This window comes from Condylura cristata, unplaced genomic scaffold (genome assembly GCF_000260355.1).
Source record: "Condylura cristata isolate star-nosed mole 26May11 unplaced genomic scaffold, ConCri1.0 scaffold00037, whole genome shotgun sequence".
NCBI classification, from domain to species: domain Eukaryota; kingdom Metazoa; phylum Chordata; class Mammalia; order Eulipotyphla; family Talpidae; genus Condylura; species Condylura cristata.
The window spans coordinates 685,631-703,748 of record NW_004567138.1 but is presented as its reverse complement, the minus strand read 5'-3'; the positions used below and the strand labels follow the sequence as shown (position 1 = coordinate 703,748).

Here is an 18,118-nt window from a genome sequence, read left to right as displayed (position 1 = left end):
CACACACACACACACACAGCATTTGCTTATATCAAAGACTAGGTATGCAGTGTTAGTCTACCTGACCTCAAATTTTCATCATATTTTTTGCTTAAGTCAATTCAAACTGATGACCATAGGGACTTAGCTTCATCATGCATTAATCCTGTGAAAGCAACGTGATTCCCCTACCAAGTCAATCCACTCCTATTAACAAAATTACTTCATTCCTTTTAACAAAAGCTTCATGGTTGCTGTCATTTTCTTTGCTGCCTTTTTCTTCTGTCTACTTTAATGTTAGTGCACAGCTTACTACTGGTCATATCTGAGATCAGCTCTTAGATATATTATCTCATTTAATCCTCATAACAAACCTGTTAGGCAGATTGAATTCTTAGCCCTATCCTAAAGACCTGCCAGCTACGGCTTACAGAGGGAGGCCCTTGTGCCCTCTTAGAAGCTAAACTTCCAAGTGAAGATGGGTTTCAAAAGCTGGCTCAGTTAGCACTGCCTGAGCTCTTATTACCATGCCAAACTGCCTTCCCAGATTTCTTAGTAAAGCATTGGAGAACGAAGTTCATTCCATTGAAAGGGAATCTATAACTTCTACAGATATTTTATGCACATTTATCTTTACAAAGAACCATTTTCCTAAGCAGATTCAACTGTGATCTGTGTAGATACATAGCTATAGATCGACCAACAGGTAAGTTTTATGAGTAGTTTTAAATATACTATGCTTATATGTGTGTGTGTTTATATATATATACATACATATATATATGTATGAGCACTTTTATTAGCTTGCTGTTATCATCTTATCAAGGGCTAATGGACCTATTTGAGGATCTTGAGTAAAACCGCAGGTACATTCCTCTGTAGTAGACAATCTCCTTCTTTCCACCCTTCCCTGTGGTTGTGCATGAGGGCTACCTGCAGGTACACCTGTGACAATGCAACTCAGGAGAATAAGCTCAGGAGCATTGAGAGAAAGGACTTAAGAAAGGACTCAATCTTTCACCTCTAGAATTTCATCTAGGTTTCTAGTTCTCAAACTGGTGAATAACTATCTTAGCCTTTTGACTAATGTTTTATGTCTATTTTTAGATATAAAACATTGTGAATTGGTAGTGGGAATGTCATGGGGAAGTCATACATTGTACAAAAATGAAAGATGATGTAATCAATACAGTATTTTAGAAAAGAGAAATATTTCCTATTTACAGGCATATATTTAATCGCATGAAAGCTATGATAAAGAAGGAAAAACAATCTACTTGGCATTCCTTTTAATCTCTAGTGAACAATGTATGCTAAAGGGATAAAATCTCATTCAAAAACATGTAGGGAAGGGCCAAGTTTGATAAGAAAATCTCAACAATTGCCCAGACATCAATGTAACATTTTGTAAACTCCTTTTCCCCACAGCCCAGTGGCTCTTGTGTTTCCCTATCTTGAGGTACCCTTGGCTGGTGATGGAAGAACAGATCATGGTACCAGCTGCCTTATTTCTCTGAAGAAATTAAAATAGAAAACAATCCTAACCTGGCACAACAGGTTAGGATGCATCACCACAAGCTAGCTGCAGCTACTTCAGTTCGAGCTTGATCCCTGGCCCCAGAGGTGACCCACATGACTCAGCAGACATCTCCTGTCTCACCTGCTACTCCAGTGTACTTCATCAATCTGCCTACTCTGCTCCCCACTCTGTCTCAGGTGAATCTTCTCACCATCCCTGCACCTCTGGCCTGTACCCCAGTTCAGTATGCATAAATACATAAATCTTTAAAAAAAAAATGAGAAAATTTTTCTTTGTAGCTTTCTCTGGTTAGAATAAATGAAAACATGGAAAATGAAAAGCATTCTCTTATGCTCAGAACACCTTTTCCAATGATGTCTCTCACCATAGCTTTTCTATCACTGAAAAAATGTCCAGTAGGTTGACCAGACAGCCAAAGAAAACACTAACCAGATAGACAGTGAAAATAAAGATAATAATGCACATGAGTTCTGTATAGTGCTTTATACTTTTTCAAAGCATTATTTATACATACATTATTTCAAACAAGTCACACAAAAACCTTTCATTTCACAACTCAGAAAGTAGAAATCATAAGGAACTTGCTCTAAGTCACACAGCCAGTTTAGTGGAACAGCTGGCTAGATCTCATGGCTGACCCAGTACTTCACTGAGTAACTCCCTGCTCTTCATTCTGCTGTCACTCTCTCTTCTCTCCATAGTCAGCTTGCATGTCAGTTAGTAGAGATCTCTACCTGTTGATACAGATTTCAAAAGGAGAAAACACACACATTCTTCTTTGACAGTATACGTAGATATAAAAATAAATGTGGCACTCTTCTTTATTGCTCCTTTATGGATGTCTTTCCCAGATGAAAAGGCCCTGTTGAGGAACAGTTCATTGACCTGTTATTTCTATGTACACATAATACTCCTTAGTAATAACAGGGCCTTTACACCAGGAAATTATTTGCTAAATATTTCCCACTGTCTCACAGCTTGGCCTGTTAATTTCTCCCAGACTTAAAACATCTGGGCAATTACAAGAAAACATAGCACATTCAATGATATGTTTTCCATATGTGAAAGAAGACAACTGTCCTCAAGAGTCTGTCCTGAGGCCAGCTCTGGGCGTTCATATTTCCTAAGACCCTGTTCCAAGTGAATCTCACTCTAACTTTTATCTGACTGAAAAATGCTTCCAAGAGGTTGACCAGATGGCTGAATAAAAGTCTGAGCAAGTTATCAGCAGCCCCACAGAGAGCACCTACAGGTGATTCTAGGCTATGTGGTTCCGTAATGGTTTTCAAAGTCCTATCCACAAAAAGTGGGATGGAGTTCACTTCTGAGCATTCCAGTTGGTGAAGGACTTCACAGGAAGGATGCCATTTTTCATCATGGGGCTCGTTCTCAGGCCTGGTGTGATACAGGCACAGCACTGAACCTTTGAGTCCTGCAGAAATCCTGCTCATACTGGTTCTGTCTTGACAGTCATCAGTTCCAAAGGCTTTGGGGGGGAGGGGGAAGTAACTAAGAGAAAAGCTGATTCCATGCCAGATTTTAAAAACTCTGGAAATATGTTCTGATGCCGTGCAAACTTCTGAAAAATAAAATAAAAATTGACAATTGAATAATGGGCAAAAAATGGAGCAGTCGTTACCTTGAATTAAATTCCATTCACTATGAGTTGACTGCACAGCTCATTCTGGAAGTTTTGGTTATATTGGCTATCTCACTCATCTGGCCTAACTTCAACCAGGAGATTCACTGAAATGAACTGGGGTCATCTCAAGGCCTTACTATGAAAATCAGTGCCCCTAGAAATAGCTCTTTGCCAACAAAAAACTGAAGTCACTTTTTTTAAAGATTTATTGTCCAGCAATTGTCATTATTATCTTATATGCAAATACCTCTAATGACCAGACTGCAAGTTCCTTAGGAGCAGGTACACAGTCTTAAACCTTTTTATATCCCTTACCATGCCTAGCATAAAGGAGTACAGGGAGATGAGTGCTTAGCCAGGGAAGCAAGTAAATGAACAGAGGGGGACTGCAAGTGACTCACTCTAGCCCTGGGAGGGCTCCTAGTCCCTAAGTGAGATTATGATGATATTGGGAAAGAGGGGACAGATCACTTCTCAGTGGGTCCCACATGACCTTGGTCAGCCACGGTGAGAATCATGCAGAAAGGCTCAAGGAGCTTAAGCTGAAGCCTTCAACCAGTAACTCAAGGGTATTTTAAGGAACCCAAGTACCAGCTAGTTATCCCATACTCCAGGACAACCCCTGTGCACCCCACTGCTCTCAGAACTGGGGTACAGGCCAGAGATGTGGAGGGTGGGAGAGCCACCAGAGACAGAGTGAGGAGCAGAACAGGCAGGTCGAGGAAGTACACTGCTGAGGGGAGCAGCAGGCGGGTCAGGAGAGGTCTGCCACGCCATGTGGTCACCTCTGGGGCAGGTGGGAATCGAACTCATGTGGAAGTGGCTTTAACTTCTCAGTGCTGTGCTTTAACCCACTGCACCACCAGGGAAGGCCGAGGCTAGTTCTTAAGGAATGCAAGAAAGTGCCAAAACCAGGAGGAGAAAATCCCTAAGAGAAAACAGTTCAGGGCCCTCCCTGGTGGCGCAGCGGGTTGTGCAGCACTGTAAGGTAGCCTCACTGCTTCAGTGTGAGTTCGATCCCTGGCCCCAGAGGTGACCCACATGGCGCAGCAGACCTCTCCTGTCTCCCCGCTGCTCCCCTCAGCGGTGTATTCTGTCGACCTGCCTGTTCTGCTCCAGTGAATACTGTCAGTGCCCTGTTCCTCTGGCCTCAGCTCTGTATGCATAAATCAATAAATAAATCTTTAAAAAAAAAAAAGTTCATGACAGAAGAAGGAGACTGTTGTGGCAGTGGGGGGTTTGCTCATTGGCCCACAGGAAAGAGATGTTTTTGCCAAAATGGGGAATGTTAGTGGTAGTTGCACTTTGTACCCCTGAAACTACAAGGGCCTCTGGGTGTTTTACATGGTCCTTGGCATTAAACTCCCTCCCCTATCTTCCTTCATTTTCCCTTTCTCAGCTCTGTGCAGCCACAGATGTGAGCCCTGACACTCCCAGGGTCAGGGGTGTGCCGGGAGTGCACCCCAAGTCCAGCGTTTCAAGAATAACACCTTACCATTGTGAAATGATTCACACTATCCACTAAACAATTTTAAACGGGTGCCCCAGGGAATCTTCTACTAATAAAAGACATTTTAAAAGATACTTACCCAAGTGAAAATGATGAGTGTTGTATAGAAAATGACCAGCACCAACAGCAGCACAATGTCAGCTCCGTATTTACTAAAACTGTCTTCTTCACGGCATCCTTTAAAAACAAATAAGTAGAGTCTGAAGCCATTTAACAAGAACTTTCCACCATAACAAGCTTACATGCCCTGGTTTTGCTGAGTCCCACTTAGCTCCAGTGTCGTCTCCTATCTGTGTGGGGACACAGTGACATGTGCAGTAGTGTGCCAAATTGTCAGAGACGAGCCTGACCACCCACTATGCAGATGGACTGGAGGCTAGACAAGCTGAGGGACTTCGGCGGGTGCTGAGCCCACGGGCTGGCCCAGATCGCCCTCAGCCCACCTGCCTCCATTTCAGACACTGGGTATTTCCTGCCTTTTACTCTGTCATTACGTGAGACATACTCAGGAGGGAGGCCGTCATGCTGCCTGTGAGGGCCACACTGTTCTCCTGAAGGCCCGGTAGAAGCAGGTAGAGTACAGAAAAATGAGGGGCTCCCTCCCAGGGGCTACAGAGGGGATTCACGAGAGCTGTTGATCCCCGAAAATTTTGTGTAAAAATCTAGGGATGGGCTTTCACAGGGATCTGGAACTCAAGAAGAGCAGAGTTGAGAACCACTATCCTGACACCCCTGCCAATGTGCACAGGCTCGGGCCATAGGAGCACAGTGCTCAGCACCTCAGCACATGACGAACCTCCATCATAGAAACCATTTGTGAGATGGCCCATTTCTGAGATGAGAAAACTAAGGCTTAGCAGTGCTGGGTGATTTGCCCAATGTCACACGCTAACAAGCAGCGGAGCTGATATGTGAACCAGATCTCTGTGAGTCTGTCTACCTTGCTGGGAAGGAAGGATAGGGAATGAGCTGTTCTCTGTTCATTTCTCTCCACTCCCCACAGGCCGGGCCAGGCTGCTCTCATTCCTCATCTATGTGAAAGACAGCCATGGAACGCATGCAGAGCCAGTGAACAGCAGAATACGAGTGTCACATCAGGTGAGGCAGAGGGTTCACCAGAGACAGAGTGGGGAGCTAAACAGGATTACCAAGACAGATGACACAGCACCAAGAGCAAGAGCTGACAGGTGGACGGGTTTGTGAGCCACGCCCAACGCCGCCCTGAGCACCCACGTGCCCTTGTGAGTAGGAGAATGTCATCTGGAGTCAGAATCCTTTCAGACACCAGGCAAGAGGAAAAAGAAGCTAGCGAACAGGACTGGGGACCCGATGACAGCATTTCAGTTCTCACTCTGCTCACAGTTGGGCTGACCTCAAATGCAAAGCATATTTTAGCCACCCAAAGAAAAGGGATGGGGGGAAAGTTCAGGGAGTTGATCTTTGCCTTCCTACTCAACTCCTGGTGTCATTGCATGGAGTGAAGTTTCTTGCTGCATCCCTTCTTTTAGCCTAAGTGGAGGTATAGGGAATTAACCTGCTGTGAAGTTAGGAGGGGAATGTTGTTCTCATGCTATCAAAGTGGAGACATGGAGTAGCTCTATTTCCCAAACCCAAAGCTCCCATGGATGCCAGGACAGAAAGCAGCCATGCCCGATTATCTGATCTAATAACTGGAATCATTATCTGGTGCATTGAAGACTACACAGTTTCTCTATCTTCCAAAAATTAGACTTGGATACTTCCTATCTGCTCCAAGGAACACCTATATGAATGAACAATAGCCAGATTCATTGTTTGGCTAGCCTCTGGTCAGGCTGGAGGTAGATTTGTCCTTACTTAAAAAGAAATGGGTGGGATGGGGCCCTCCCTGGTGGCACAGCACTACGAAGCTATCGAACTTATGTTTCAAAATAAGTTTGATCCCCTGCTGGCGGGGTGACCCACATGGCTCAGCAGACCTCTCCTGTCTCACGCGCTGCTCCCCTCGGCAGTGTATTTTAGTCAGTCTGCCTGTTCTGCTCCCCACTCTGTCTCTAGTAAATCCTCTCACTGCTCCTACGCGTCTGGTCTGTACCCCAGTTCTGTGTGCATAAATAAATAAATCTTTGGGAAAAAAAAAAGAGACACGAGTGGGAGAAGGGAAGGATGGTAAGGCAAAGGGGGAGAGAGGAGGAGGAAGGAAAGGGAAAGAAAAAATGAAATAGAGAAAGAAAACTAAAAAGTTGTGACATTTTGCCGTAGAATTTGACTTTTACTCATAGATTGGATAGAAAGCTTCCAAGTTAGACTCTGATCTAAAGGCTGAATTTTAAGACCTATAGAAAGTGCAAGAAGAAAACAAATGCAGTAGACCACCTCACCTGTCACCTTCAAGACCACAGTGCTGTTTTGGAGACTCTGCCCTGCCGGTTCCTCCAGCATGCACTTGTATGTCCCCGAGTGGTAGTTGGTAGTGTTCCGGATCTTCAGAAAATACAGCCTCCCGCCAGAGGACTCCATGGAGTACTGATAGTACAGGTCTTTCTGGGTTTCCTCAAGCCTCTCTTCACTGCCCTTCGTCAGCTGTTGAAAAGAATAATGTCACGTCAGTAATGGCAGTCACTGACCGAAGCTGCAAGCTCTGGCCCTCTACCCAAGGCCCTACGTCTTGTCCAGTAAACTCCATCCCCGGCTCATTTGTTAAATCAAGATAGTGCATACATGTGTCACCTCTGAAGGAGGAAGAGAGAACCTGTGGAAATTCTTTAAGGCCTATCTTTTTTGGAGCAAGATAGGGATAGCATTATAGACTTCTGTGTACTGCAATGCCTCCCCCCTGTAGTGATGTGCTGGCACTGTTGACGTAGTGAAGGGTATGGATCATTCTGGATCAGTGTGTTGCTGGTTGTTCTATATTAAATATTCTCTTGTTTCCTTCAGACACCAACTCGCCCACACTCTGGTTCTTATTTTTGTATCCCAGCCTTTCCCTTGCAAATGTTCCTAAATCTGTGCAGTCATTGCCAGACAACTCAGCAAACAACACTTAGTGACAGATGAGCCTTCCAGGAAGGGCTCTCAGGGCCTGTGTCTATGTGACCCCCAGGGCCTCAAGGGATGGCCATGCTTCCTCCCTCAATGAGGCAGTGAGAAGAGAACAGCACCGTGCGGGGACCCCTGGGGACCCCTGGGCTGGATAAATGCTCAGTTCCCATGGGGAGCATGGGGCCACTGTTACTGCCTCAAACAAGACCAGCCTTTTGGTGGGGTGGGGAGGGGTGGCATAGATGGCAAATGTAGCCTATTGACTTAGACTTATCCTTCTGCACTTCTGTCTTCATGATTAAATTGGTGGTGGTGAGGGTGAGGGTTCGCAATGTCCTACTTCAAAGATTAGGCACAAGCCACATCCACCATCAGTTTTCTCTTTCCCTGGACATATTATTTTTTAAAGATTTATTTATTTATGCATACAGAACTGGGGTACAGGCCAGAGGTTCAGGGGCGGTGAGAGGCTTCACCAGAGACAGAGTGGGGAGCAGACAGACAGAGTGACAAAGTACACTGCTGAGGGGAGCAGCGGGTGGGTCAGGAGAGGTCTGATGCACCCTGTGGGTCACCTCTAGGTGGGGATCGAACTCATGCTGAAGTGGCTTTAGCTTCTTAGTGCTGTGCTTTAACCCGCTGCGCCACCAGGGAGGGCCCTCCTGGACATATTTTTAACTTGCCTAACTAACTCGTCTGCTAATCTTCCACTGAAATGTTTTAAAGCTTGTAAGTCTGACTTACAGAAGCAGTAAGGCAAGCCGCTGTGTTCAGTGTCCATGGTCAGCACCCACAGTGCCAGGCCTGCCTGTCCTGCGGTGAGGACCAGCTGGGAGTCCCGGAATTGGTGGCTCCCTTACCTGCCCCTAGCTGTGCAACTTTGCCAGGGCCCCCCCAGAAAGGAAAACACCTTTCCTGCAGCTGCCCTTGCTTGCACCTGCCAAGGTTTACTCTCCTGTTCTGGAAGCATCCTATAGCTTCTCTCCTATTTACAAAAGGAAATCAATCCGGCAAAATAAATAACCATGGGAGTAAGGGAAAACCCTACGAGGCAGAGCCAGCTCAGTAAAGGACACACACACACACACACACACACACACACACACACACTCTCCCGCAGTGGTTTCTACTTAATTTATTAAGTTAGGGAATGCACCACCTGGTCAACGGAAAGCTCAGGTTTCAGCGGCCTCAGCCTGGGTTCTTGTTAGCATTCCCATGGAGTGGACTATAGAGACATCTGGTGGCAGATTTATGTCACCTGCAAGAAACCCTGCCTCTCTCACTCCAGCCTAGGCAGAGACTGATGGTTTTTCTCAGTCTGAGTCTATGAACATAAATCCCACTACTTGACAGTTCTTGTGTTCATAGTTTCCTCTCTAAATAATCGAGGGTCTACAGACTGGGGCTCTTTAGGTGTTCAGAGATAAAACAAAAAAGGAAGGTATGGAAACTAAAAGCATGCAACTGATTCTAGAACATTCCCCTTCAGCCAATTATTTCCTTCTTGAGCTTCAGTAAACCACAAACTGCAGCCTCATCATGTACTGGTCCCCCTCCTCTCCTCTGTGATGGAGAGATGCTTCCTCTGGCCAATAGACCAGGACCGTTCAGTACCAAGATTCCACCCTCCCCAAAGGCCTGCTTGAATTAATTAACTCAGATTCCACTCTGCAGTCTCCACAGTGATGTCTCACCCTGCTTTTCTTTTTAACCTACCCTCTAAATGGTTATAATTCAGAGTTCTTTCGAACAGATTTCACTAGAACTCTGTTTTGCTAGAAATCCCTGTATCCCAAAAGATGCCAACTGGGCTGCAACCTTTTAAAGATATGCAATCTCTGGTTTTCTCTCTGGGGACTTCTCTCCCAAGCAGTGACTCCTCTCCAGCTCAGAAAGTCCGTCAAAACTGGAACCCCTGTGAAGCTCGTGGAAATATAAACTATAATGCTTATTTATATAAACATGACCCCACTACCATGCCAGCTGCTGGAAACCTTGGCAGTGAGTGTGTCAGAGATCAGCACTGGCTGTCAGGGGCCTCCCAACTATTTGCAGAAAAGAATTTGGTTTCTACAAATCAGTAGTAACAACAAAAAGCAATGCATTTGATGGTAAGATTTCCATGAGTCTCTGGCAAAATCTCCATGGTCCTATTTTCAGATAACAAAACAAAGGCAGGAAGAGATCCTGGGAGGGACAGAAAGAAGTAGGGGAAAGGCAGAGCAACCTCCACACAACCTGCAGGAGTCTGATTTACTGAAAGGCCCAACTATCCCTGGGATCATGGCGAAGCTCTCGTGGGATCATCTTCTCTTAAGTCTTTCTGAAAGAGAAATGAAGGAGCCAGTGGAAGCTCCTGGGAACTCCTGCCGAAACGATGAGCAGCAGTCTCTGCCTGGTAATTAGCTACAGCAAAAGAAGCCCTCAGTAGGTTCACCCAGCACACCTGGAAATGTCTCATAACCTGCTCTAGCTTCAAGCTATAAGTACATGCAATGCCTTTTGCCTCTTCCCTTTGCCTTTGCAGGCACATCTTCTCACGTGACTCTATGTGGGGAATCTGGGACTTGCCTGCAGCTGCAAAAAGAGGAGTTTTTATGTTACTGCTGCATGCACCCATGCCAGTGGAGCAGTAGTGGCCCTAAGAGACTCTTTCTGCAGAAGTTCAAGTGGCTATCTTCAGCGTGGCCAGACAGCTGTCACACTGTGCTGCTATCAGGTGATTGAGCGGTGGCAGAAGCAGGAACCGAAGTTCAGTAGGAGGAAAATTAAGTAACAGCAAATGGGTGTCTTCAGCTTGACTTTGTCTTACAAGCACTTACTTATTTTGGCCTGGCTCAAAATCAACCACTGGCAAGACTGGCTCTTCAAATATTCTGAATCTGAATGTTTTATTGCCTCTCTGCAAAAGCATTTTAGGAAATAGTAATTTATAACAAAGGAACCCTCAGATTCATTCACAGTCAAGCGTAATTGACAGAACGCTTTCATGCACACATGACAATGTCAGTGTTGTAGTGTGCTAAACCACAACACGATTTGGGCAAATTAATTCCTCAAAACAGTCACTCCAATTATGTTTTAAACGACTATACAGTAACTCTTACACTATAATTCTATCTTTTCATTGATTTAGAAAAGGACAAAATATAGGACATCATGCTTTCAGGAAACTTACAGTCTTCACTTGTTTCGAGGTCTCCAATTTGATTGAATAATTTAAATACTATATTGTTTCTCTAAGATGGAGCTTTGACCTTAAGGAAACTACAAGCCTTAAATGAAAATAGGTTTTCTTTAATTTGCTAAATACAAAATCAAATAAATGCACGTACTAATTTTACGGACATGTGAATTAAATTTCTTTTTTAAGATGAATAAATCTGAACTAGAATGAATGAAAGCAAGTAAGTAAGGTGGAAATTGAACCAATATTTCCATCAAAATCCTTCTTGTAGAAAGTGATTTTTTTCAGTTTACATAATTTTATCCCAATAGATGTTAACCTCCTAAATTGCCATATTTGAAAATAAATGAACTATTCCATTGCTATAGCAGAGAAAGAATTTTGATCACATACTTAAAATCCAACTGTTCCAAACACGAGATATGTTAAAAATGTGATAAGAAACTAATTAAAAGGAAAAGATTTTTAGAAAGGTAAAATGTGTGTATACATACATACATACATATGCATATAAATATTTCACCTGGCAATTTGATAAAACGTATTTAAATGCATGGATGTCAACTATTTAAAGGTGGTATTAAATTGATCTGATATATTACAATCGCATTGAACAGCTTTTTTTTATTGCATTCTTGTGCACTAACATTCATGTACCTTGGTTTCTAACTCAATTAAAATGCCAATATAATTCCCATTCATCATTAAAACAGCTCTTTATAACCTGCAGAATAGTTTGACTCTGAGGTTGATGTCATAATGAGGATAGAATGTATGAACATTAACATCGTTTTTCTCAGTATAGTTTTACTAGAAAAATGATTTTCCATTTTAAAATTTACTGAGTCTAGCAGATAGGGGTGGATTTATGGCTGCTAACAGTTACAAGCATGGCAGAGGCAGCATAATTAAGAGAACAGACTTTGGAGATGGCAAACCAGAAACTAAATTTCAGACTTGTGCTGGATTGTTCTGCTCCTGGTCCAGGGACCAAACAGATTTCAGGATTTGTTTGCTGATCTTGGGAAGATTTTATCCCTCAAAGTTGGTGTGAAACCTCTAGGATGATGATATAGGTGAGCAGCATATCATAGTGTCAATCACAGGAACCCTGTTATGACCTGCTCTCAATTTCATAGCCAAAATTTCACTCAGAGTTCTAAATAATTCCCTGCACATCAGATTTATCCAAAAGTATTTGCTGAATGAGTGGCTCACTCGGTATTAGAAATCCTGAGAAAGTCACCACGGCATTCATTTTGATGTCAAAAGACCTGAAAAGGGCAACTTCCGATCTCTTGCATCAGTACCTTGGTCATCTTCAGTCAGTAATTTCATCGGAGTCCCATGTCCTCATCTGTGACTAGATCACTTATTACATGGGGTTATTTTAAGAAGCAATGAGAAAACACATACCATGCTTAGAAATTGGTTTGGTCTAGGATGACCTCACCTCACCTTCATTACATTTGCAAAGACCCCATTTCCCACTGTCACATTCACAGTTATCAGGGGTTAAAACTGGGACATCTTTGGAGGGATATAATTCGACCCCACAATACTGGCCATAAAAGAAATGTGACCTACAACTGACTTTTAATTTTTTTCCATTTCACTTATAGACACCAATATGTTCCCTTTATTTTTAAACTAATTTAAACTGGATTTACAACCCTTCAAAATTTGAAGAATCCATTGAACCACTGCCTAAATAAACGCAGCACAGAGAGGGCTACTTCTGTGTGGCACCAGCCTCTGGTCAGCCCTTCTTTGTCTCTCAAGCTCATTGGCCTCCCACCCTGCAGTAAATGAGACTTCAGAGCCTGATTTGATTCTGAACCGTTGTTCTCTAGAACCAACCTTGGGATTCCAGTCCAAAACAGTTATGAATTGTTTGTGTCAGCTAGCATTTTTCACCGCCCACAGGTTTTCCCCATCTGGACAGATAATCCTACATAACTACCAGCTCTGTCAGGGTCTATCTTTTCGTGGAGAATCAGAGCAAGAGCACACAGTGACTGCTTGGAGAGCCATGAAAACATGCAGTGAGATGAATACACCTTGGGCTCTGACATCTGTACTAGTTTTCCACAACACACAGGAATTTTACCCAAATATACTCCAGCGCAAAAACAAAAATCAAGTCAGGCTTATGAGTGGGAAGAAAACTTAGGTAGTAGGGCTGAAAATAGAAAATGAGGGGTTATCACAGGGACAGCCAAAAAGGAATTAGGAAAACAGCTTTGGATGGAGGAATCCTTTTTTTAGGTGATGAATTCCTTTTTAGTTCTGCCCTACATAAAAATTTCCCTTACATCACTGAAACTTTCTCCTAACTTCCTCTTTAGGCAGTGACATAACCAAGCACAGAACAGACAATGCAGTCTTCATGTGACCCGGGTTCCCCCTTTTATAAGTGTCCGGTAGTTTTGAGGGTATTTTTTGTAACTGCAGGTGCCTTCTTCCACCCTACCCTCTTGCAAGCTGAAAGATTTTAGCAACTTTACTCTCACTCATCGTTGTCCAAAAATCGAGGCTACTTCTACGTCCACCTCTGAGGCAGCCATATTCTGCCTTGTCCACACCTACTTAGAGCCACATGGACACAATGGTGACCAAGAAGGAAGACAAGTAATTTCCATGAATGTATTCATCATACTGGAGTTCACCTGATAGGAGTTTCATGGCAGTGAAAAAAATGAAACCTTCATCTTGGAATAAAAGAAAGGTTCATCTTCGAGGATGAATCATATTCTGCCCTTCACCACAAGAACATGCTTTTCTTTAGATATTTTTCACTATGTCATTCTCTTTGCTTATCAACGTTCAATGGTTCTTCCTGCCTAAAGTAGAAGGCTCAAGTCATTGCACTCTGGCACTCAAGGTTCTTCACTTTTTGTTAGCCACCTAGTCTCCCAATCCTCTGCTATGTATTTCCTCCCTTTTAAGGCACTAGTTACCACACTGGCTCCCAATAATGCTATGGATTTCTGTGTCCAGGCCTTTACTCAATATAATCATCTGGCAAACATTCTGGGCTAAGCTTGGGATGGCTAATGCCAGACCCAGAGACTGGGCACACATTTGGGACTTAGAAATAGTCACTAAATATGAACTTAATATGAGAGTTAGCTGAAATACAACCTTATATCTTTCGTAGCTGGACCTAATGGTTGAGCCCATAAAAACCAGGATGTTCAGCATCAGCCTGCGGTTGATTCAAACAGGTCAAGTAACATAGTGCCCGTGAGACAGTATGATTCTTCTCTGATGCTAATATGTACAATGTTCTCACATTTCAATATCCCATTGCTTTTACATTTAATATAGAAATGTTTCCTTTTTCTCTTAAAAATGTGTTCTTAAGTCTCTTATAACTGATGGCATTCTAGAATAAGGAAGTGTAGTGAGTAACAACATTGACTCATTCACTCATTCCTGGGTCCATGCAAGTTTCATCTGTGAGACCATTCAAATCTAACTCCTCAGAACATGCTCTGCTCTATAAGACCCCTTGCTGTGGGCTCATTGATGCACAAGATGGTAAACAGGGTAGATGGACAGATTAGTGATTCAGAAGACAGCTTCATAAAAAAAATCAAAGACAATCCAGATCTTCTTGGTCAGGGTCCATGAACTTTTAAAGTGTCTTGACATTCTCCTACAGTTCCCTAAACTCCACGTGAGAGCTGTGATCTGCGCCAGCTGGGGCTCTTCTAAGTATTATAAACTTCAAATCTGATCTGTTGTATGAAGTCACAGTCTCACTTCCCCTTTCTCCCTTCCTTTGGAAAGCATCTGAAAATGGCACTTGTCCCGTGACACATCGCTGTCTTCACCCCCACAGTGTCACCCAGAGATGACATTTCAGATCCTCTTTCATTATGCATAGGTTGTCAGGGCTGCCTGCGTGACACCTGACAAATAACCACCCACTCACTCCTCAACTTCCTTTCGGGGTCATCCCCTCCATCCAAACACAGGGCAGCTTCTTTACGGTGACTGTGATCCAGGGGTGTTCAGCAAGAAGCACAGATGTAGCATAATCCCAGATTGTGCTACACCCTCCTATGCTAGAAAGCAATCCAAAGACTCAAACAATTGGAAGAAGGGTGCTATAGCACGGTCTACTTGCATACTTTGCAAATATACAAAATAACCTCAAAACAGGCCACAATCTACTCCCAACTTTAAAAGTTGAATATAACTACTATCCCAATAGATATACTATTTCTTCTCAACCACCCACTCTGTCTCAAAAGGTATAGTATGGGAGGAGTCACAGGAGGATACATGCTGAATCTCAATTCATAATCCATAAATAGAGTTGGATTAACCAAACTGGGGTATTTCTGCCCTCTCTGGCTCTGCCTTTCAACCCCGTGCATATGTTACATTCTGATGGCCCTCTCACTGCACCTTTGAAAGAGAGAATGAAAGGGATACATTTCTTTCCCAGTTCACCCTAATGTTACCTGCACTAATTGGCCGCTGACTCCTTTGAGAGTTTTGGTAAAGTGCACATGATAAGAAACACATAGTTTACATGGGTCCTTCTTGAAATCGTAAGTAGTGACCAGTGGACAATGGTAGGATGTTCTGTAGAGTTGCAGAACTGAGGGGTAAGGGAAATTTTTAAGAGAAAATCAATACAACGAAGCTGTGATATGCAGGAAGCTGAGTAAATCTGGAAGACAGTGAAAGCCCACATGCCACGTGACTCTGCCTTCGATGTCCAGCACACAGCCTGTGACCGCGCAAACCACACTTGTAGTGATGAAGGCAGGCAGTGTAATCGAGACTGGCCACGACCATGGTTCAAATTCCTCCTTTTACTGCTACATCCCCACTTCACAGAAACATTTTACCGAGAAAGGAGATAAGGGGGTTAAGAAGATGCTTAACCTTTTGATAAAAAGAAGTGTTTCACTATTTTACCACTGGCCTGATTTCAGAACACGCTATCCACTTTTGTTGTACAAGCACAATTAATATGAAAGTATAATTACTGGACTGGGGAAAAAATGAATATCTAGAATATGCTGAGATCTGTTAAAAATACTTGCAGGGACAAGATACCTCCACCTATCTCAAGGTAACTGAACAGTGTGCTGGCATACCAAAGCTCTCCTCTCCACCACTACTCAATCACAGTTGACTCTAGTCCATGAACCAATAAAAAGGGAAGAATTCCAGAGACAGATGTCTTTTTGTTGTGGTAACAGTTTTGAGAGACCTTCAAGGCACATTATACAAGAACTGTGTTAAACAAGCATCTACTTTATAGAGTTATATCATCAGTCGACATCCAAGAAGAAGTCAAAGGTTAACTGCTATGGCTTACTGAATCATTCTAAATGACCTTGTGCAAGAAGATTTAACTTGACAACAGTTTGAACCTCACAGTCTGAAATTTCATCTACTTGCTTCATGAGTACTTTTTCATTACTCTCTCCACCGGGGATATTCATATTGTTTTCATTTTTGCATTCACTCTGGGAAAAGGATAAGGGCTTCATGTTTGCCCCTTCTTTAAGATGACTAAGTCCCTGCTTGCCCAGCATCAAGTTTATTTTCTTTACCATAAGTATCTTGGTTGAAAATGAGAATATCAACATAGAACTCTAAGGCCACAGGCTCTGGTATGAGACTGCTTGGTTCAAATCCCTCAAATTGCCACTGAGGCAGCTGTGTAACAGCAGCCCAAAGGCTTCCTCAGGCCTAAGGCTCAGTTTTCTCATCAGGGAAGTAGAAGCAGTGATTATACTGGTCTCTTAGCCCATGGAAAGGAATGAAACAGAAAAGGAAGGTAAATATTTAACTCAGAGATTGGCAGATGGTAAGCACATAAATCTTACTGTTTCTGCAATATTTTTGTTAAGGTACTATTGTTTTTACTGTTGCAACAACTGTGCAATTACTATGTTCTCTGTTCCCACTGTGAATAAGGTAGAGATGAAGTAGGAATAGTAACAAACCTACTTTCACACAAGATTTATTGCCCGGAAGAAACAGCCCCAGACCCACCCATCACAACGCTCTGCATTGACAGGGAATCTTCTCAGGGGATGGGGTCTGTCAGAGTACATCCCAGCTGTGCAGCAGCAATGTCCCAGGGAAATGACAGTCTGGTCAGGAGAGGACACACACAGGTGGGAGCTGTCCTAGGTTATGCTGCCTTGTGGATAAAAGAAAGCCCTGCACTGCAAAAAACTTAAAACACACAGAGACGAGAGATTTTCTCCAAGGTAAGACCACCACAGTTCATTGAGACACCTAGCAACTCTGGGGTGTCATAGTCATTGAGCTTGAACCCCAGGCGCTATTGTGGCTACCACCTCAGGGAAATTGGGGTCAGGGGACCAGTGACAGCAAGACTGAGCTTGGCTCCTTATGGTCTCAGAAGATGAGAATCTTTCCGTTGGAACCAAATCTTTAGCAAGCCTCAGTGAGATTCAGTCCTCCCACACAAGGGGCAGTGAGACTTGTTGGTGAGAATGTCACCAACCATCACCACTGTTCGCCTCTATACCGGACCCCCCACAACTGCAGAGGGAGGCAAAGCAGGGGGTGGGGGAGGCCCGGGATGTTCCAGAAAGGGCAGTTGACTGACAAGTAATCACCATCTATGACACAAGCCTAAGTCACATTTTGGCTTTTCCTCTCAAACCGTCCATTCCCCACGCCCCTCCTGCAACCATGGACACCAACACCAGGAAACCGGAAACTTTGCTCCTGTCCAATGTCCAAACTGCCCTCGGCGGCTTCCCTGCGGCCTCTCGCTGACCGCGGCCACAGGTGGCCTCCAGAATTGATCCAAACAAGAGGTTCTCAGCTCTCCCAAGACACCCCGTCACCCTGCGCGGGCCACCTTCAGGGGCAAGTACAGGGCAGGGGTCCCTTGGAACAAGACTTAAACTGCTAGGTACAGGGCCCGCGGGATTCGGGCGCAGTTGGGGGAGACGTATGGTAGGACCAGTCTTGGGGTTCAGCGCCCCGAGACACCGCCGCTCCGCCCGCCCGCGCGGGACTACGCCTCGCAGCCCTGGGACCGCGCCTCTCTTACCTTGACCCAGGAGACCATGTGGGACACGCGCGGGTCCCCGGAGCCCGCGCAGGGCAACTCTGCGTCCTTGGAACAGGCCACCATCACCAAGTTCGCCGCGGAGGCCAGGCTGCAGGCTGCAGAAGGAAAGAGAAGGCGGAGTGAGCTGAGCGAGCCAGCAAAGGGGG

The 18,118-nt window shown here is 44.1% G+C and overlaps 1 protein-coding gene across 1 annotated transcript in view; it reads right to left on the bottom strand.

The window, feature by feature from the left end:
• Nucleotides 1–2,290: 2,290 nt before the first annotated feature.
• Nucleotides 2,291–18,118, bottom strand: part of CD83 (CD83 molecule) — a 16,634-nt gene continuing 806 nt past the window's right edge. The window contains exons 2-5 of the mRNA XM_012732921.1: nucleotides 17,952–18,067; nucleotides 7,032–7,233; nucleotides 4,751–4,848; nucleotides 2,291–3,098 (exon numbers count right to left, since the gene is read on the bottom strand). Coding sequence (XP_012588375.1) covers nucleotides 2,967–3,098; nucleotides 4,751–4,848; nucleotides 7,032–7,233; nucleotides 17,952–18,067 — 548 coding nt within the window. The 3' untranslated portion in view covers nucleotides 2,291–2,966. The remainder of the gene's footprint in view (nucleotides 3,099–4,750; nucleotides 4,849–7,031; nucleotides 7,234–17,951; nucleotides 18,068–18,118) is intronic.